Source organism: Geotrypetes seraphini, chromosome 1, assembly GCF_902459505.1.
Source record: "Geotrypetes seraphini chromosome 1, aGeoSer1.1, whole genome shotgun sequence".
In the NCBI taxonomy this organism is placed as follows: domain Eukaryota; kingdom Metazoa; phylum Chordata; class Amphibia; order Gymnophiona; family Dermophiidae; genus Geotrypetes; species Geotrypetes seraphini.
Genome location: NC_047084.1, coordinates 456,061,310 through 456,081,808, shown reverse-complemented (window position 1 = coordinate 456,081,808; position 20,499 = coordinate 456,061,310). Strand labels below are relative to the sequence as shown.

General features: G+C 45.5%; 1 protein-coding gene across 2 annotated transcripts in view; it reads right to left on the bottom strand.

The window, feature by feature from the left end:
• LOC117349045 (serine protease 55-like) overlaps positions 1-20,499 on the bottom strand; it is a 120,665-nt gene that overhangs the window by 85,819 nt on the left and 14,347 nt on the right. For both annotated transcript variants that reach the window (XM_033921944.1, XM_033921934.1), the window contains exon 2: positions 17,999-18,129. In XM_033921944.1, the coding sequence (XP_033777835.1) occupies positions 17,999-18,034 (36 nt within the window). In that variant the 5' untranslated portion in view covers positions 18,035-18,129. The remainder of the gene's footprint in view (positions 1-17,998; positions 18,130-20,499) is intronic.

The window sequence follows — 20,499 nt, the reverse complement described above, 5'->3', positions numbered from 1 at the left end:
TATATTCCCAGTCAGACTACTGCAGATTTTCAATTATAGCATGTTCCATTCCACTTCTTTGTTGAGTCCAAAAGGCTCAACCATGTTCCATTCATAAATTAATCTTTGGGATCAAGTTAATAAATTATTGGAGAATCCAGTGGCACTATCATATGATACCATTTTATTTGGTACATTTATGAGAGCGAAGAGTCAACTATCTGTGAGAAGTAACAAACTTCTCTTTATAATGACAGGGGTTGCCATGCAGCTTATTTTAAAAAATTGGGATAGACTAAATTATTCATTTTGGTGGGAATCTCTCTGCTATATTTTTTTAAATGGAGCGGTTTATGGTCATTTAGCAGGGAAATTACAAGAAATTTATGGATGTTTGGGAACCGTTAACTAAATACTGTAAGGATTGATTTCTTTAGTTCTCCTTTTAACATACACATCCAGGGTGGGAGGGTGGGGGGGTACATTTTGGAATTGGTTTCAGGGGTATGTATTGATTGTTCTTGAAGGTATTTATTAATTGATTAATAGGTGGAAGGGTGGGGGGAATTAATTTTCCTTTTTATATATTTTTGTAAGTTAATGTGCTTTAATTTTAATATATGTAAATATATTAATTATTGTGCACTTCTGTAGTTTAAAAATTATATAAAGAATTTAAAAAAAAAATTGATTTAACTTTTTCAGAATTTAAACTTAAACTTATCTTTATGTCAATCCAGACTTCATTTAATTTCCCCCGGAAACTGTTCTTTCCTTGTCATGAATTCCATGATTCACGAATTCATGTCGAGAAAAGAACAGTCTCCAGGAGAAATGAAATGAAGTCTGGATCGACATAAAGATAAGTTTAAGTTTAAATTTTGAAAAAGTTAAATGAATTTTGTTTTTGTCCCGGCCACCGCTGGACCATCAAGTCTCATAGCAGGCCCAGTGGAAGCCTGCAAGTCATCAGGAGGGAGGAGGGATATGGCACAGAACCTGTCAGGGAGGGAGTGGGGCTGGGTGCAGAGACTGGCAGCGGAAGGAGTGAGTGAGGGGGCTGGATACAGAGCCTAGCAGACCAGTGAGGGAGGGGGAACATGGCGTAGAGTCTGGCAGGGCAAGGCAAGGCACTGCACTTGAATATTAACCCCCCCTGGTTTATATTTGAGTCAACCTTTTTTCCTCTTTTTTTTTTTTGGGGGGGGGAAAGGTTAGGTCAGTTTATATGCAAGTGTATATGGTAGGCTCAACATCACTCTCATAAAATTGCTCTCATTATTGTATAAGTGATTTTGCCATGCTTTACATTGCATTTTATTTTTGTTCTAGAATACAAGTGGTTAATTGAATAATTACATTTAAAAAATATGTTTTTGTAAATGTACTAGGTACAGGATGTGCATACAAATAAGATGTTTTTGGAAAGCCTGGCTACGTCATCGGCTAGGCCATTGTATGCTAATGCTATAGAATAATGTCCGGGAGAGTATAAATGTTTAGTATTTCATAACTTTTAATTGAGAGCACATTTGCAGGAGCATTTTAAATGGTCCTTTTTTCCTCCTCTTGGATACAAATGAATGCTGTTATATTATTTTTACTTTACATCTCTTAAATAAAAGCTCAAATATTCTGCTCATTATAGCACACAGCACTTTGTATCCAATGTATTCTAACAACTACCATGATGAAAAGTTTTCACTTCTACATGAGAGGAATTTTCATCCTGACCCTGTATCCAGGTAATTAGCAACCCCTGGATATTTGTGACCCTGACGTGATGAGGGGAGTTTGTCTCTCTCTGGAAGTTGAATTTACTAGCCATATTATGTGCAGTAATTCACTCTAGAGATTAGGAGAGTTGGGAGCTGAATAGGCAAGGCTTTGTACATCGCAGTTGCTCCCAGTTTTTGTGAAAGGGATCTTGTGGTGAGAGGTCTTAGTGGATTTGCTTGACTGCCTCAAATCCTGAAGTGCTGAAGACTTCTGATGTGGTGAGTAGAAGGTTATTTTCTTTTATATTTTTACTGGTAATTGTATTATGTTATAGTATGTCTAGCCCACTTGATCAAGTTATTGTTAAGTTTCCTTTGCTAGAACAGGGTATTCGAGATTATAATAAGAGATGGCATAAGTGTTCCACCAAAGACCCATTTCTGGGCTGGTCCAAAATTGGTTCTCTTGATGACAGTATACTTTTGAATTTATTAAATGCTATAGAACAGTGTAAAAGTTGCAAGCAGGCAAAGCTAAGATCGCATTTAGAGCATATTTTCATATGCCAGCATTTAGAATCCTGGTACAATCCCTCATACTGAGTCAACTTGATTACTGTAACATCACCTATTTAACAATTTCCCAGAAGAATATGCGACGATTACAATTAATGCAAAATGCAGCGGTCAAACTGATTTTCGGGCTGAAGAAGTTTGATCATGTGACACCTTACTACCGACAGCTGCATTGGCTACCGATGGAGGCACACATAAAGTTTAAGTTCGCCTGTTTCTGCTTTAAAGTACTATACGGTCTAGCCCCTAAATACATAACTGACCTTTTATCCTTCTCAGCCAACAGACATAAGAGAAGCTCACATTTGAACTTCGTTTCCCCTCCAGTCAGAGGATGTAAACTTAAGACACCATCAGCACCTTTTCTCACATCAGGCAGCATTATGGGGTAAAGATCTAGAACAATTACTTATGCCTACTACTTATGGGAAATTCAGGAAACGCCTAAAAACATATTTGTTTCTGAAATATCTAGGCAGCTGACCTGTACAACTCTTTCCCCTCAATAACTGATCCCTTGAGCTGTTAATCGCTAGCTTCCACCCTGTTAAGTTCAATCTATTTGTACCATCTTTTAATCTTTGTAAACCGCATAGAACTTCACGGTCCTGTGGTATATAAACTGTTATTATTATTATTATTAGAAATCCACCTGAGAAGCTCAGAAAGGTAAAGAAAAAAATAAATTTAGAGCCACCACCCTATGGGGGGGCAAAGTACAAATCCTGAAAAACAGGATGGAAAACTGTATTCTAGCTAAGAGCCATACAAACTACTACCAGTTACAGATCATGGATCACGTTTGTTTTGGTTATGGACACTTTCCCTGCTTCTGGGTTGAACATTTAGGGACTTAGGCCAAAAGAGGACTTAGACGCTTTTTTTGATTTTGCCCCTCCACGCTTGTTTTTTTTTAATTTAATTAAATAGCTGCCAATTAGATTACTCAAACTTTAAAAACAGCTATTAAATACAAACAAATATTGTCTTAATCAATTTAGCAATTTAATACATCATCTCATATTTAAAAATTCATTATAAATAATACTATCACAAATTATTGCTATATATTCAAATATTTCAGTTAGTGAACCTATATCCCATCAACCCACATACACCTTTTACCATTCACACACATGCATACTACAGTCACTATGATCACTTTTATCCAAAAATGGATCTTAGTTCATTAGTCAATAATCATCAAATCAGAGAGGCATCAAACCGGAGGTTGCATAACAGTCTAACAAATGTAAATCACAATTCCTTGGTTGCATCCGGCGATCCCCTCTGTCCTCGCGATGGTTCTTTTCTTCAATTAGCAAAGCATTCATCCCAACACAAGACTGTGTTTCGCCGCATGGCTTCTTCAGGAGTTGTACTTGCAAGGTTCACCATCTTTAAAACCTCACCTACAATGCAAAATAATTCACATCCATTCCCTATCAGTCATACCTAAAACAACACAACCCTCCATAATCGTTAAAAAACCTTTCACCTACCAGTAAATCTAGCGTGGCTCAAGCAGGGACCCAGGGTTCGGCACAAACCGGGATCAACTGACAAACAGGAAACACACCATCTACCAGGAAATTCAAACTACATGACCTCACTTCCTCTCTATCAGCCTTATATTCCCAGTCAGACTACTGCAGATTTTCAATTATAGCATGTTCCATTCCACTTCTTTGTTGAGTCCAAAAGGCTCAACCATGTTCCATTCATAAATTAATCTTTGGGATCAAGTTAATAAATTATTGGAGAATCCAGTAGTACTTTCATATGATACCATTTTATTTGGTACATTTATGAGAGCGAAGAGTCAACTATCTGTGAGAAGTAACAAACTTCTCTTTATAATGACAGGGGTTGTCATGCAGCTTATTTTAAAAAATTGGAAAAATTGGGATAGACTAAATTATTCATTTTGGTGGGAATCTCTCTGTTAACCTGTAATAGTGGCTACAGGTTATAAAGTTCCACCTGAGGATAACCATATACAGCCTCCATCACAGAACAGCCCATACCTATCTCTTACCTCATTTCGTGCTATACAGCCCTACTAGGATAACCAGAAATTGTAATTTATTTGCCTACCAAAAATCACTGGTTGTAAATACAGGTTCTTTCTGGATAGAACATTCATGTTTCGAGCAAGTAAACAGCAATCTTGGTTAGGCAATTACATCAATGGAGCCAGGTTGACCTATGGCGCATTTCCTAAACAGAAGTCATACTAAATTGAATAATTCTATATTGACTATCCTTTAGAAATATATTGTACTTTTACTATTTGTATTTTGTAAATCGCTGATTGTCCAGTTCTCTTCAGTGTAAACCGCCTAAAAGTCATATGATTGTGGCAGTATAGAAGAATAAAGTTATGTTATGGATTGATTGAGACAAGTTTTATAAGATTATGGTCCGTCCTACCTTTCTTCAGGGAATCCTAGTTCTTATTTGAAAACTGACTCCGTTGTTGAAGCAACAGGTCATTTGCAACTTTAAAAAGTTGCATATTTTAAGGAGAAATAGTGGCAACCTGTGTCTGCATTGCTCGATGACTCTGCTATAGAAGGAAAAAGAGACAGTGATGCTGAAATTGAAGATAGTTGGCCAATATCTAATGTTTCAGATTCACTAGCCATGCAAGAACAGGCTTAAGCATGTCAGATTAAAACAGCTAATGATTTCGTAGCAGCTAAAGAAGGATCTCACACTTATACAAAGGAACAGAGTCGATTGTTGGCAAAATTTAGCAGTAAACTTAAAGGCCAGGTAAATCCGTGGCCCCTGACAGCCTCTTTAGATACAGCACATTTGAATATTGCTAGATTGTTAATAAAACAGAAATATGCTAATCCACAATGGAACTGTGAGTACATGAATTATGGTCTGGATGTGTGGGAGAGATATGAGGGGCATGATATTCTAGTCCAATAGTAAAAGCTTTTCCATTAATGCGTAATACTTGGGGACATGCAAAGTATGTCCCCTGGAGTTTTATGGAAAGGGATACAGTGCTCGGACAGCTTCCACCCCTGTCCTGAGGAGCAGGAGGTTGATTTACTTTAAAAAAAAAATTATAGCAGGAATGATCCTTTGTTTAGGTGATATTAAAGCACTTTTGGCTAGAAGTATTGGAATGCAAGCTGGTAATCAAGTATTTAGCAGTGCAGGTATTGGTAGGGTAACTGCTACCTCCCCTGATTATGATGAGGTGTCCTTTAATAGATAAAGAGCCCGCATATGGGCTTCTTTGAAAACGTACCCAACTCAAAAAGATATGAACAGACTTATGGCAATCAGATTTAAAGTTGGCGAAGATATTTTCACTTTTCTTACTAAGTTTCAGGAGATGTGGGAACAGCCTGGGTGCAGTTTGATGAGCCAAGACTAAAGACTAAAAAGGCTAGGGCTCTTCAGCTTGGAAACGGCCGAGGGGCTGAGATGGAGACGGCTGAGAGGAGATATGATTGAAGTCTATAAAATCTGGAGTGGAGTAGAATGGGTACAAGTGGATCAATTTTTCACTCTGTCAAGAATTACTTTTAAAACTAATAGGAGAAAATATTTTTTCACTCAGAGACTAGTTAAACTCTGGACTGCTTTGCCAGAGGTTGTGGTAAGAGTGGATAGCATAGCTGGTTATAAGAAAGGTTTAGACAATTTTCTGGAGGGAAAGTCCATGGTCTGTTATTGAGAAAGGCATGGGGAAAGCCACTGCTTGCCCTGGATCAGTAGCGTGGAATGTTGCTACTCCTTGGGTTTTGGCCAGGAACTAGGGACCTGGATTGACCACCATGAGAATGGGCTACTGAGCTTGATGGACCATTGGTCTGACCCAGGCATTCTTATGTTTGTAAATTTCAGTGCTCTAAAACAGACGTTACCTAAGTTAGATGAAGTAGTGGGACTTGAAGAACGTACCTGGTCTGATATTCAAGCTCATTTGTTACATTATATGCGTCAATAGGAGGAAGATAAGAACAAAAGAGAAAGAGAGACAAAACATTTGCAGAATAAATTAATGGGACTACAAGTTAAAAATTTACTAGATGACAAAGACAAATTGCCAAATGAGAAAGAGAAAACTTCAGAGACAAACACTGTCTCTGGGAAAAAAGACATTTAATTTGGGAGGAGGAGCCAGTAAGCTAAAAACCACGAATAATCAAAACCGCAATAGCTGAAACCATGAATACGGAGGGAGAAGTGTAGATGTCTTCCTATTTCATCTGCTCTAACGTTCGACACGCTCATTTTTTGATCTTTGGTCTTTCCAGACATATTGACAATAGAACTGAAAAAATTGTTTGATATATTAATTGCTCTATCGCTACACATGATTCTGTCTAACTGGAAGTCGACTAATAATTCTCATCAGATATAAAATTGAGAAGATTTGGATGCCCCTAGCTAATGTTTTTTCTGGTATGGATGATTGCAACTGTACTTTATATATATATATATATGGTTTTCTCTTTGTCATAAGGTATTGTACTGATTTGTATATACTCCTTCTGTATAACTAAATGATTTATTCTTGCTGCAAAGTAGTTGTAGTTTTGCAAGACTGTATTTCAGGGTTGCCCTGTTACAAAGTTTTCGTGCATATTTGAGGCATGATTTTATTTGGTTCATGCCTTTTTTTATTTCTTTGGTCATAAATGCATATATTATTATCTCCATATATATCAGGCCTGTATTTTCCTTTTAGGTTTGTTTTATTGTATTAAAATTTCAAATTTTTAATAAACAGATTTAAAAATGAAACAAAAAAAACATAAACATGCTTCCACCAAAAAAGCATAATTGTGTCATTAAAAGGACAATGAAATATGAACAAATGTGTTATGTGTTAAAAGTTAAAAATTAAAACAAAAAAATCACCATAGTCTGAATACAAAAATAAGAAAATATATATATAAATATATATATTCTTATTTTTGTATTCAGATATTACATATTTGAGACATACATACAGTATTACATATTTCAGATATATCTGAAATATGTATAAAATAATTTACAATGAACAAACTGGCCTAGGTCATACACAAAACAAACACCAATATAAGCAGGTAACCGATCAAACTTGTAGATCTAAAAATATAAAGCTAAATACAGTATATAAATACATATATAATATAACAAAGACTTAATATGAAAAGACAATAGATAAAAATATATCAATATAACACAACAGTGGCTATATAATATGACATAATAAGATATTTATCTAAAAGAACTAATAATCTTGCCTCCAAAAGGCTAAAAAATAAAAAAAAAACAAAATAACCATCGAGAGCAAGACTACTAAACAACATGCAACATGAATATTACACAACTACTGCCAGTGGTAAATATGCATTTAAAAGTAAGTGCTATGGTCTTGTTTCTAAAAACTTGCACAAGAAAAAAAACTTAAACGTTAAACGTTAACCAGATAAAGTTACCGAAAAGGACCTGCACTGTGAAAACAAAGGAATGTGACAGAGTATGTAGGCTATTACATCATTTTTGCATCAAAAGCACTAAATCAGAAATATAGCTGACAAAATCAGAGAACTGTAACAATATGTACGAGGAGCCACTGGAAAGTTCTCGACACAACCAACAAAGCTGGGGCAGTCTACATCGATGGCTATATACTTAGTCCAGCGATTTTCCATTTTTTTTGTTACGTATTTTTCCAACAGAATGAAAAAAGCAGAAAATCATTGGACTAAGGTTATAGCCCACGATGGAGATTGCTCCCAACTCTGTTGGATGGGCTGAGAACTTTTCAGCGGCTTCTCATATGCAAACAAACTATTAATATTCAGTTAATCACACAGTGGTATAAATTGATATCTGGATATATGAATAAAAAACCAAAGACAGGTCTTAGAGACATTTGGAGCATTGAGATTAAGCATCAAATTATGTTCAAATCTGTTTTTATTAAGAAGAATACCAAACAACAAATACAGCAACATCAAAGAAAGAGCTGCCAACAATACAAAAGGCAGCGTGTTTGGTAAGGTAAAACCTGAAGAGCAACTCCCCAACCCCCAACCCCCACCCAAGCAGCAAGAACCTCCTATACAAAAATCCTCCCCCCACCATCCCCGAGAACAAAATAAAGCAAAAAAAAAAAAAAAAAATTTCAAGTGCCCGTGCTCTGGTAGCCCCTGGCAGGTATCAAAACAAAATAAAAAAGAAAGGGCCTGCGGTGACCGACCCCAGGAGGAAGCTTGAAGAACCCCAAAAAAGCCTAAGCAAGAGGATTCAAAAGGAGACTGCGACCTCTAGGAGATAAGGAGTCCAAATAGACGCCCCACACAAGAAAAAAACGACGGCGGCGACGAGGACGGCCAACGGCCTCTCGGGCCTCCCACGTAGCCAAATCATGCACTGGAGCTCTCCAGGTCCAAAAAGAGGGAGGCTCAGAAACAATCCAGGATTTCAAAATTCATTTACGAGCAAGGAGACACACCTTACGACACCAAAGGGGACCTCCTTTAGGAAGGCCGCAAAAAGCCCCAGGCAGATCAAGAACCAGCTGCTCAACAGAACCCACTATGGAGCTCATAAATAAGCCTCGGAAGTAATTAACGATAGACTTCCAAAAAGCTTGTATAGTCCAACAATCCCAAAAGGAATGAGCTAAAGTATTAGGATCTCGACCACATTTCAGGCATAGGGGGGAGTCAAGACCTCCCATTTTATGCAATTGAACTTGAGTGAGATAGGCCCGAAAGATCACTCTAACATAACACTCACGATACGCTGCCCCCGTGATCAAACGAGGGACCTCCCGCAGGGCACGCAAAATATCCCAAGCATTAAGATCCAGGTGAAGATCACGACCCCAGCTCTCTCGAAGACGCAATACCTCTTTAGGGTCCATAAGCTCCGACAGGGCCCTATAAAGCGCCGACACGGAAGTAAAAGAAACCGCCACTCCTTCAAAAAAAGTCCAAAGATGCACCCCCAACGGAAAAGCAAGCCGATCTCGCGGGAGAGAAATAATATAATGCTTCACTTGACAATAGGCAAAAGTATCACCCCAGCACCCTCCCAAACAATCCCCAAACGCAGCTAGAGGCTTTAAACAGCCCTCCTCCGTCAACAGATGTTCCACAAGTCGAAACCTCGAGTAGCCCAGCCAAGAAAAGCAGGGTTATCCCGGCCCGGAGGAAAGGCCAAGTTCCCTCGGAGGGGAAGTTGATTGGACACACGCGGGTCCCCTCCCAGTCTGCTGACCAAGCTCCCCCACACAGCACGCATAGATGTCAAAGTAACACACCCACGGAACACAGCAGGAAGGTCCTTAGTAGGCAAATGTAAGAGGCTATACAAGGAGTGAGGAGCATAGAAAGCCTGTTCGAAATCCAAGGGAATATGCTGATATTCATCCAGGATCCAGTCTTTCAAATATCTGAGTAAACAAGCTTCATTGTAAAGGCCAAAATCAGGAAGTCTGAGGCCCCCCTGTGTCCAGCCACCCATCAAATAATGAAAGCGAACTTTTGGTTTATGGGAATTCCAACAAAAACGGGATAGTAAACGATGTAAACTCGTAAGATCCTTTTTCAACAAACAAAGTGGCAAAGTTTGGAACACATACAACCAGCGCGGCAAAATCACCATGTGAATCAAAGATATACGGCCCAGTAGGGTCAGAGGGAGGCCACCCCAGGCCTCAAGCTGGACCCTAGTATCAGCCAAAAGCTTAGGAATATTAAGTGAATAAAGCTGAGTCGTGGAGACCAAAAGATAGACCCCCAAATACTGAAAGGAGCCCGAGGCCCATCGTAAAGGAAAGGAAGCGCCCCACCGATCCCACAGGGGAGGAAGGCAAGGCCTCAGACTTAAGCAGATTCAACCGGAAGCCAGCATAGTCTCCATACTTTCCAATTGTCTCCAAAAGAGCCTGCAAAGAAAGAGAAGGGTCAGTCAGAAAAGCCAAAAGATCGTCCGCATAAGCAGCTACTTTAAAACTCCGGTCCCCCAACTGAACCCCCTTAATAACCGGGTTCAAATAGATATCACGGAGGAGGGGGTCAAGCGCCAACACAAACAACAAAGGGGACAAAGGACACCCCTGACGGGTACCCATATGAATCTCAAATAAAGAAGAGCAACAGCCATTGAAACACAGAATAGCCTGGGGAGTAGCATAAAGGGCACGGATCGCCGAGATAAAACGGCCACGAAAGCCATATTTATCCAAAGTAGCAAACAAAAAATCCCAGCGAACGCGGTCAAACGCCTTCTCAGCATCAAAACTAATAAAAAGAGAAGGCGCCGCGACTCTTGAGGCGTAATCCAAAGACGTCAAAATTCTGCGCAAATTCTTTGCCATCAAGCAACCCTGAACAAAACCCACCTGGGAGTCTTGAAGAAGAAGCGGCAACACCTGGGCCAAACGATTAGCCAGGATCTTTGCCAAAAGTTTGACATCAAAATTGAGTAGCGATATAGGTCTATAAGATTCCGGAATAGTAGGATCTCGCCCGGGCTTCGGGAGAACTATGATCTGAGCTATATTAAGGTGTTCAGGCATCGCCTCAGCATTGATCATCACGTTAAACATATTAGCCAGCGGCGACACAATTTCAGACTTCAAAAGTTTATAGAATTCGGCTCTATAACCATCGACTCCTGGGGCTTTCAAAGTAGGACTTTGTGCGATAGCAAGTTCCACCTCTCCCACCTCAATAGGTACGTTCAACCGGGCATTCTGCTCCTCAGAAAGACAAGGGAGATCTAGTCCATCCAAATAGAGGTCCCCAGAAAGTCCCAAATCTGGAGGTGGAGCATAGAGAGCTGCGTAAAAACGGTGAAAGACATCACATATGTCAGTATCACTGGTGACCCGCCCGGACTCTGCAGTAACAAGATGCTAAATTTTCTGACGGCTCTCCCGTTGCGAGACCAAGCGAGCCAAAAGTTCCCCCCCCCCCCTTATTACCATGAATGTATAAGCGGTATTTATAGTAAGCCAAGGACTTTGTCGCCCGTTGATGTAATATCGCATTGACCGCCGTCTGCAAAGAGAGCAAACTCTGTTTGTTACTGGAAATAGGATGAAGAGCATAGGCGCGCCGTGCTCTCATCAGCTGTCCCGACAAACGAAACAACTCCCTATCACGAGAGTTCCGCACCCGGCTGACATAACTAATAATAACACCCCGAAGGACCGCCTTTGCCGCTTCCCAGTATAAAACCAGGTTCTCCCCATGCTGACTATTATGGTATTGATAATCCTTCCATGCCTCCAGAAGAAACGGCAAAAATTTAGGATTAACCTGGAGCCACAAAGGATAAGCCCAACACCCTGACAGGCGAGGCCCCATGCCCGAGTCCCAATCCATCCAAACCCATGCGTGTTCTGAAATCACATAAGGCCCAATCTCCACCCGACGTACCCTAGAAAAGAGAGAACGAGAAAGCAGCAGATAATCAATACGAGATTGAGAGGCATGAGCGCGAGAGAGATGGGTATAATCTCGCTCCCCAGGATGCAGGAGTCTCCAAACATCCAAGAGATCCAAAAGCTGACACAACTGAGGAAGACCCTTAGCCTCAGTAACCCCGCCGCCCCTAGGAGAGTCTGTCCAGGGAAGCGTCCCAGGCGACGTTGAAGTCACCCCCCAAAATCATCGGAAGAGGAGTATGTGACAAAAGAAAAGTCTTCAAACGGGCATAAAAAGATTTATCATAGGTATTGGAAGCATAGACCTACCCCACCAACACCAGAGCACCCCCAATCACCGCCGTGCAGAAAGCATATTGTCCATCTACATCAATAGCCACAGGGGTAATCTGGGTGGCCATCGCTTTCCGAAAAAGAATAGCTACTCCCCGTTTCTTCCCAACTGCAGCCTCTGTGACACCCAACCTCTTCTCAATTCAGCATGTTCTAAGTCAGTAAGGTGTGTCTCCTGCAACATAGCAATATCCACTTTAAGTCTCTGCAGATTTTGTAAAATTTTTGCCCGCTTGACAGGGGAGTTAATGCCTCCAACATTCCAAGTAACAATTTTCACCATTTAACTCACGAAAAAATAAAACAAATATAATGGAAAGGTGAACATAAGAAGTAGGCTGCCAAGATGCCGCCCCAGCCTACAGCATCCAGCAGAAAAGACAGCAGGTCTCCAAGACACCAGCTGGTTCCCAACTAAAAAAACAATATTCAAAGAATAATAATAGTTCCAAGGATCAGTCACCGCAGGCTTTGGGGGAGACAGGCAGGCTGGCTTAGGGGGAGGTAGGCAGGCAGGCTGGCTCTGGGGAAGGTAGGCAAGCAGGCTGGTTGGCTCTTGGGGAGGTAGGCAAGCTGGCTTTGGGGGAAGTAGGCAGGCAGGTTGGCTCTGGGGGAAGTAGGCAGGCAGACTGGCTGACTTTGGGGGAGGTAGGCAGGCTGGCTTTGGGGGAGGTAGGCAGGCTGGCTCTGGGAGAGGTAGGTAGGCAGGCAGGCTGGCTCTGGGGGAGGTAGGTAGGCAGGCAGGCTGGCTCTGGGGGAGGTAGGCAGGCAGGCAGGCTGGCTCTGGGGGAGGTAGGCAGGCAGGCAGGCTGGCTCTGGGGGAGGTAGGTAGGCTGACTTTGGGGGTGGTAGGCAGCCTGGCTTTGGGGGAGTTAGGCAGGCTGGCACTGGGGGAAGTAGCTAGGCAGGTAGGCAGGCTGGCTCTGGGGGAGGTAGGCCGGTAGGCTGGCTCTGGGGGAGATAGGTAGGCCGTCAGGCTGGCTCTGGGGGAGGTAGGCAGGCAGGTTGGCTCAGGGGGAGGTAGACAGGCAGACTGGCTGACTTTGGGGGAGGTAGGCAGGCTGGCTCTGGGGGAGGTAGGTAGGCAGGCAGGCTGGCTCTGGGGGAGGTAGGCAGGCTGACTTTGAGGGTGGTAGGCAGCCTGGCTTTGGGGGAGGTAGGCAGGCTGGCACTGGGGGAAGTAGCTAGGCAGGCAGGCAGGCTGGCTCTGGAGGAGGTAGGCCAGTAGGCTGGCTCTGGGGGAGGTAGGTAGGCCGGCTTTGGGGGAGGTAGGTAGGCCGTCAGGCTGGCACTGGGGGAAGTAGCTAGGCAGGCAGGCAGGCAGGCTGGCTCTGGGGGAGGTAGGCCGGTAGGCTGGCTCTGGGGGAGGTAGGTAGGCAGGTTTTGGGGGAGGCGGGGAGGCAGGCAGGCAGGCTGGCTATCGGGGAGGTATGTAGGCAGGCAGGCTGGCTCTGGGGGAGGTAGGCAGGCAGGTTGGCTCTGGGGGAGGCAGGCAGGCTGGCTTAGGGGGAGGCAGACTGGCTGACTTTGGGGGAGGTAGGCAGGCTGGCTCTGGGGGAGGTAGGTAGGCAGGCAGGCTGGCTCTGGGGGAGGTAGGCAGGCTGACTTCGGGGGAGGTAGCCAACCTGGCTTTGGGGGAGGTAGGCAGGCTGGCACTGGGGGAAGTAGCTAGGCAGGCTGGCTCTGGGGGAGCTAGGCCGGCAGGCTGGCTGGCTCTGGGGAAGGTAGGCAGGCAGGCTTTGGGGGAGGCGGGGAGGCAGGCAGGCAGGCTGGCTATCGGGGAGGTATGTAGGCAGGCAGGCTGGCTCTGGGGGAGGCAGGCAGGCTGGCTTAGGGGGAGGTAGACAGGCAGACTGGCTGACTTTGGGGGAGGTAGGCAGGCTGGCTCTGGGGGAGGTAGGTAGGCAGGCAGGCTGGCTCTGGGGGAGGTAGGCAGGCTGACTTCGGGGGAGGTAGCCAACCTGGCTTTGGGGGAGGTAGGCAGGCTGGCACTGGGGGAAGTAGCTAGGCAGGCTGGCTCTGGGGGAGCTAGGCCGGCAGGCTGGCTGGCTCTGGGGAAGGTAGGCAGGCAGGCTGGCTCTGGGGGAGGTAGGTAGGTAAGCAGGTTGGCTCTGGGGGAGGTAGGCTGGCAGGTTGGCTCTGGGGGAGGTAGGTAGGCAGGCAGGCTTTGGGGGAGGTAGGTAGGCAGGCTTTGGGGGAGGTAGGTAGGCAGGCTTTGGGGGAGGTTGGTAGGCAGGCTTTGGGGGAGGCAGGCAGGCTTGCTTTGAGGGAGGTAGGCAGGCAGGCAGGCTGGTTCTGTGGGAGGTAGGCAGGCAGGCAGGCTGGCTCTGGGGGAGGTAGGTAGGCTGACTTTGGGGGTGGTAGGCAGCCTGGCTTTGGGGGAGGTAGGCAGGCTGGCACTGGGGGAAGTAGCTAGGCAGGCAGGCAGGCTGGCTCTGGGGGAGCTAGGCCGGTAGGCTGGCTCTGGGGGAGGTAGGTAGGCCGTCAGGCTGGCTCTGGGGGAGGTAGGTAGGCAGGCTTTGGGGGAGGCGGGGAGGCAGGTAGGCAGGCTGGCTATCGGGGAGGTATGTAGGCAGGCAGGCTGGCTCTGGGGGAGGTAGGCAGGCAGGTTGGCTCTGGGGGAGGCAGGCAGGCTGGCTTAGGGGGAGGTAGACAGGCAGACTGGCTGACTTTGGGGGAGGTAGGCAGGCTGGCTCTGGGGGAGGTAGGTAGGCAGGCAGGCTGGCTCTGGGGGAGGTAGGCAGCCTGGCTTTGGGGGAAGTAGCTAGGCAGGCAGGCAGGCTGGCTCTGGGGGAGGTAGGCCAGTAGGCTGGCTCTGGGGGAGGTAGGTAGGCCGTCAGGCTGGCTCTGGGAGAGGTAGGTAGGCAGGCTTTGGGGGAGGCGGGGAGGCAGGCAGGCAGGCTGGCTATCGGGGAGGTATGTAGGCAGGCAGGCTGGCTCTGGGGGAGGTAGGCAGGCAGGTTGGCTCTGGGGGAGGCAGGCAGGCTGGCTTAGGGGGAGGTAGACAGGCAGACTGGCTGACTTTGGGGGAGGTAGGCAGGCTGGCTCTGGGGGAGGTAGGTAGGCAGGCAGGCTGGCTCTGGGGGAGGTAGGCAGGCAGGCTGGCTGGCTCTGGGGAAGGTAGGCAGGCTGACTTTGGGGGTGGTAGGCAGCCTGGCTTTGGGGGAAGTAGGCAGGCTGGCACTGGGGGAAGTAGCTAGGCAGGCAGGCAGGCTGGCTCTGGGGGAGGTAGGCCAGTAGGCTGGCTCTGGGGGAGGTAGGTAGGCCGTTAGGCTGGCTCTGAGGGAGGTAGGTAGGCAGGCTTTGGGGGAGGTAGGTAGGCCGTCAGGCTGGCACTGGGGGAAGTAGCTAGGCAGGCAGGCAGGCTGGCTCTGGGGGAGGTAGGCCGGTAGGCTGGCTCTGGGGGAGGTAGGTAGGCAGGCTTTGGGGGAGGTAGGTAGGCAGGCTTTGGGGGAGGCAGGCAGGCTTGCTTTGAGGGAGGTAGGCAGGCAGGCAGGCTGGTTCTGTGGGAGGTAGGCAGGAAGGCAGGCTGGCTCTGGGGGAGGTAGGTAGGCTGACTTTGGGGGTGGTAGGCAGCTTGGCTTTGGGGGAGGTAGGCAGGCTGGCACTGGGGGAAGTAGCTAGGCAGGCAGGCAGGCTGGCTCTGGGGGAGGTAGGCAGGCAGGCTGGCTCTGGGGGAGGTAGGCAGGCAGGCTGGCTCTGGGGGAGGTAGGCAGGCTGGCTTAGGGGGAGGTAGACAGGCAGACTGGCTGACTTTGGGGGAGGTAGGCAGGCTGGCTCTGGAGGAGGTAGGCAGGCTGACTTCGGGGGAGGTAGCCAACCTGGCTTTGGGGGAGGTAGGCAGGCTGGCACTGGGGGAAGTAGCTAGGCAAGCTGGATCTGGGGGAGCTAGGCAGGCAGGCTGGCTGGCTCTGGGGAAGGTAGGCAGGCAGGCTGGCTCTGGGGAAGGTAGGCAGGCAGGCTGGCTCTGGGGAAGGTAGGTAGGCAGGTTTGCTCTGGGGGAGGTAGGCTGGCAGGTTGGCTCTGGGGGAGGTAGGCTGGCAGGTTGGCTCTAGGGGAGGTAGGCAGGCAGGCTTGATGGCTCTGGGGGAGATAGGTAGGCTGGCTTTGGGGGACGCAGGCAGGCTGGCTTTGGGGGAGGTAGGCAGGCAGGCTAGCTGGCTCTGGTGGAGGTAGGCAGGCAGACTGGCTGACTTTGGGGGAGGTAGGCAGGCTCTGGGAGAGGAAGGCAGGCTGGGTCTGGGGGAGGCAGGCAGGCTGGCTTTGGGGGAGGCAGGCAGGCTGGCTTTTTGGGAGGGGTTGGACAAAGGCTGGAAGGCAGTGAGGGCGACATAGGAAGGAGGGATGAAGGAAGGAGAGAAAGAGGCAGAGAAGGGGGAGGGGGTTGTAAGTAGAAGAAAGACTAGAGAGATAAAGGCCTGGACCAAAGGGGAAAGACAGGAGGCAGAAGCAGGAGGTGCAGGCAGAGGGGGAGAACTCCTGAAGAAGAGCAAAGAGAGGCAAGATCATAACAGAGGAGGGAAAGAGAGGGAGACCTGAAACAAAGGTACAAAGGAGAACTGACACTGGATCTGGGGGCACTAAAGACATAGGAAGGAGGCACTGGGGGCACTAAGGACATAGGAAGGAGGCACTGGGGGCACTATGGACATAGGAAGGAAGGAAGGAGGGAGGGAATAGAAAGGGACAATTGTTGGGCCTGAGTGCAGAAAGAAATGAAAGAAAGGATGCACAGTCAAAAGGAAACGCAACAAGAGAATCATGAAATCACCAGACAGCAAAGGTAAGAAAAATGATTTTATTTTCAATTTAATGATCAAAATGTGTCAGTTTTGAGAATTTATATCTGCTGTCTATATTTTGCACTATATTTGTCTATTTTTCTATAGTTATTGAGGTGACATCTTTGAAAACCCCCAACTATAAATGATAATTAACATTTTCTCTGCGTATAGGGTGCTTTGTGTTTTTTTAAATTTTATGGTTACCATTATGAAATAATAAGATAATGTGTGTACATGAAAAATGAATGGAATAAATTAGGGGCGGGGCTAGGGTGGGATTGGGGCGGGACTGAATATTAATAGATGTCCCGTTTTGATGAAAAAAATAAATGGTCACGTTACCATAGCTCCATCTATTCTCAATCCTGAGAGCCATTCTCCTTGGGGAGAGCATTTGATACCCACAGGATTCCCGTCATGTATATGGTACCACTGCGCCAAGCTTCCCCATCTCTCCCAACACCTCCCCAAAATGCTCTTCACCCCTAGGTGTGTCCTGTCTATCTCTCCCAACCTAAAACTCACCTTCTTCATCCAATCAACAGTCTGTAGCAGAAAGAGTGCAATGTGTTTTCCTCAGGCCATTTCCTTCTTTGCAGGATTAGCACTGATCATGGCCACAGGGGAGAGAGCTAGCTGTAGTTTAGCAGCAGCAATGATTGTGATGGAAACACAAGTAGGTTCAGGATGCTAATGCAGGGAGGGTGGAAGCAGACCTGCAACGTCTCCCACTTAGGCTGATGATAACAGTAATCATTAAGGTGAGCAGAAGCACAATTAGGGAACCGTCATCAACTATCTGGCTCTCCACATCCTGCAGGCACACTTAAGAAATGTATTAGAGCTTCTGGTTTATGTTAAAGTTTTGGTGGCACACCTACCAGTATGCCCTGATACAGTAGTTGAGAATGGCTACTGTAGTCTGAAAGTGCCTGGGCATTCTTTTCCAGGATTCACAAACAGTATCTTATCACCTGTATAGATGGCGCACATTATATTGCAGGGAATGTCCAAGTGCAGTTCATTCTAGCTAGAGAATAATCCCACCTACCACCCTCCAAACCAGGACCCAGGAGGGATTTCATGAGCTTCACAGATTGACCAAACATTGTTTACTAAAGTGCTTCCATTCACTAGGCTGGTGAAAGAGCAACCCTCTCCATCCCGTGCTCTGTACTCACCGTGCAGATCTTCACATTAGTCTGGTTCAGTCTCATGCAAAAGATGAACTCGGAGAGGATGGGCCAGACCTCAGTGCAGGGTGTGTACTGGAGTGAGGTGACCTTGTGCTTTAGCAGGATGTTGGGGCCACCTGTGGAGACAGAGAGAAAAAAGCTGCGCCATCAAGCAGAAGTGCTAAAAACCGCACACTAGTCTATGTCCATCCTTCTTTTACAGAAGCTACTTCTGTAATGTGGCTTCTGCAAAATACCGAAGCAATAGAGAAAAGGTGTGAAAAAAAAGATGCTTTGTGAGATTTGAAAGGCCATGCTGGCCTTGTGGCATGCTGGGTGTGCTGCAGGGCAGAACTGAGGTGCACTGAGCAGTTGGTGGGAATTTATAAGTCAGTTCTGTATGGCAAGGGAACAGGAGCCAGGAGCCAATTTATTAGATAAATCTAAGAGCAAAAGTATACAAAGGACCTAACACAGCACCTATTTGCATGGTGAAGCCTCATTAGAAAAATTCAAAGGTATTTTAAAAAGTTTCTTGTATAAGGACGCATTTGAGACACAGACAAGTTAACCAGCTTATGGTTAACATCTTATATTCTATATGCTGTACTAATACCCAGTTTTATTTAAGTCCTCATTTATAGGACTTTAAAATTTTAAAAAAATTTGTTTCTCTTCTTTTTTTTTCTCTCCCTCTTTATACTCACTTTTTGCCCCCTCCTGATGTGTTACCCATAAATGTTTCTCGATTTTCTTTAACGATTGTAGTTCATCCCTCTCTCCTTTTGTATCGGTACTAAATTTGTATATTATTATCTTGTAGTAGAATAACTTATGGCTTTCCCCCAATTTTTTAAACTGGTAATACGCATTGAAATATTTGACAATGCATATATAACAAATTTTAATAAAACTTGAAACTTGAAACTTTTGGCAGAAAAAACCACCTGCCTCAGGGGTCTAAAAACAGTCCATAAAACAAATGCATATATTTAAATATAAAGCAGAACCAAATATATAATGGAACCCATATAATAAGTAACAAAATAAATAACTACTTAACACTATGGTTTGAGCAGCTACTTCAGCAGCCTGAGGTGAGAATTTCCACTGCAGCTCCTTGTAACTCTGGTAAGTCACTTAACACTTCGTTGCCCAAGGCACAAAATAAGTACCTGTCTAAAATATATAAACCACTTTGGGCTAGATTCACTAACCTTGACTTCCGTGGCCGATTCCAGCAGGCCCGACCAATTCACAACAGCCTAATATTATAATGAGGGCGATTGGAGGAACAACCCCCTCTGCTCGCACGGATCGCTAGTGTGCGATCCTGACCCATGCATAGACCATCTGCTTTCCCTGCAGCTGCAAATGCATTTTGTGTCCGTTTTGGGGGGTTTATTCCTCGGGCTCCGACTCTCCTGCTCTCAAGCCGGCCCTTGAAATCCTGCCTCCCTTCTCAAACACAGCACCGAAAGAGCTGACTTATTTTACTTTTGTAGCCCAGCGAGCCCATGGTTTTAACCTGCTGTAAACCCATGAGTTAAAACCACGGGCTCGCAGTGCGGCAGGCAGGAGAGATTTGGACGGTGATTCAGGGGACAGCAGGACGGCAGGCAGAGATTTAGGGCAGCAGAGAGTAGGGCAGCAATGGAGCAAGGGAGTCGGAAAGGACGTTTGTGACTAGTCCCCAGCAGTCACTTCTTGGATTGATCGGCCAGCCCAGTCAGATCACAAAATTTGTTTAATGAATTGGGTCCCTGCCTGCTTTGCATGCCATTCCCCTCATTTGCTTGTGCAGATCGGAAACGAATCGCAGGAGAGGTTAGTGAATTGGGCTTTAGGGAAATTGGGTCACAAAGGGGTTGCAAACTGATTGGTACACGATCGGTTTGCTTAGTGAATCTAGCCCTTTGATTGTAACCACTCAGATAAAACAGTATATCAAGTCCCATCCCCTAAATATAAATAAATAAATATATAAATATATAATATAAATATATATATATATATATACACATGTGTGTGTGTGTGTGTGTGTGTGTGTGTGTGTGTAGTATATAAGAAATGTATTAAAACATATTAAAAATCTAATGACATTGTGAGTTAAATATTGAGGATGAATCAGAGGAGAATAATGAATAAGACCTGCATGAAAATGTAGGCGGAAAATGACACAAGCATAAGACCTGCATATATTGTAGGCGAAGACCCCTGCGAAATCCCAAATAGTTAGATTTCTAAGAGAGACATTATGCATATGAATTCAAATTTCTAAGCAGTCATTTTCCTCTCTGTCAGCAAAAGAGAGAGATTTACTTTTGCTCCAGAAACCAGCAGTCAGATTTCCTGACTGTATTGTTTTGGGACATGATATGATGTTCTCCTAAGAAGTACTAGCGAAGGACAGTGTAACTCAGGAAGGTGGGGGTCTGTTCTCTGGAGTTATTAGCCTTAGTATTGGAAATGCACTTGTCAGGGAAATATAGAAAGGTCAGTTTTGG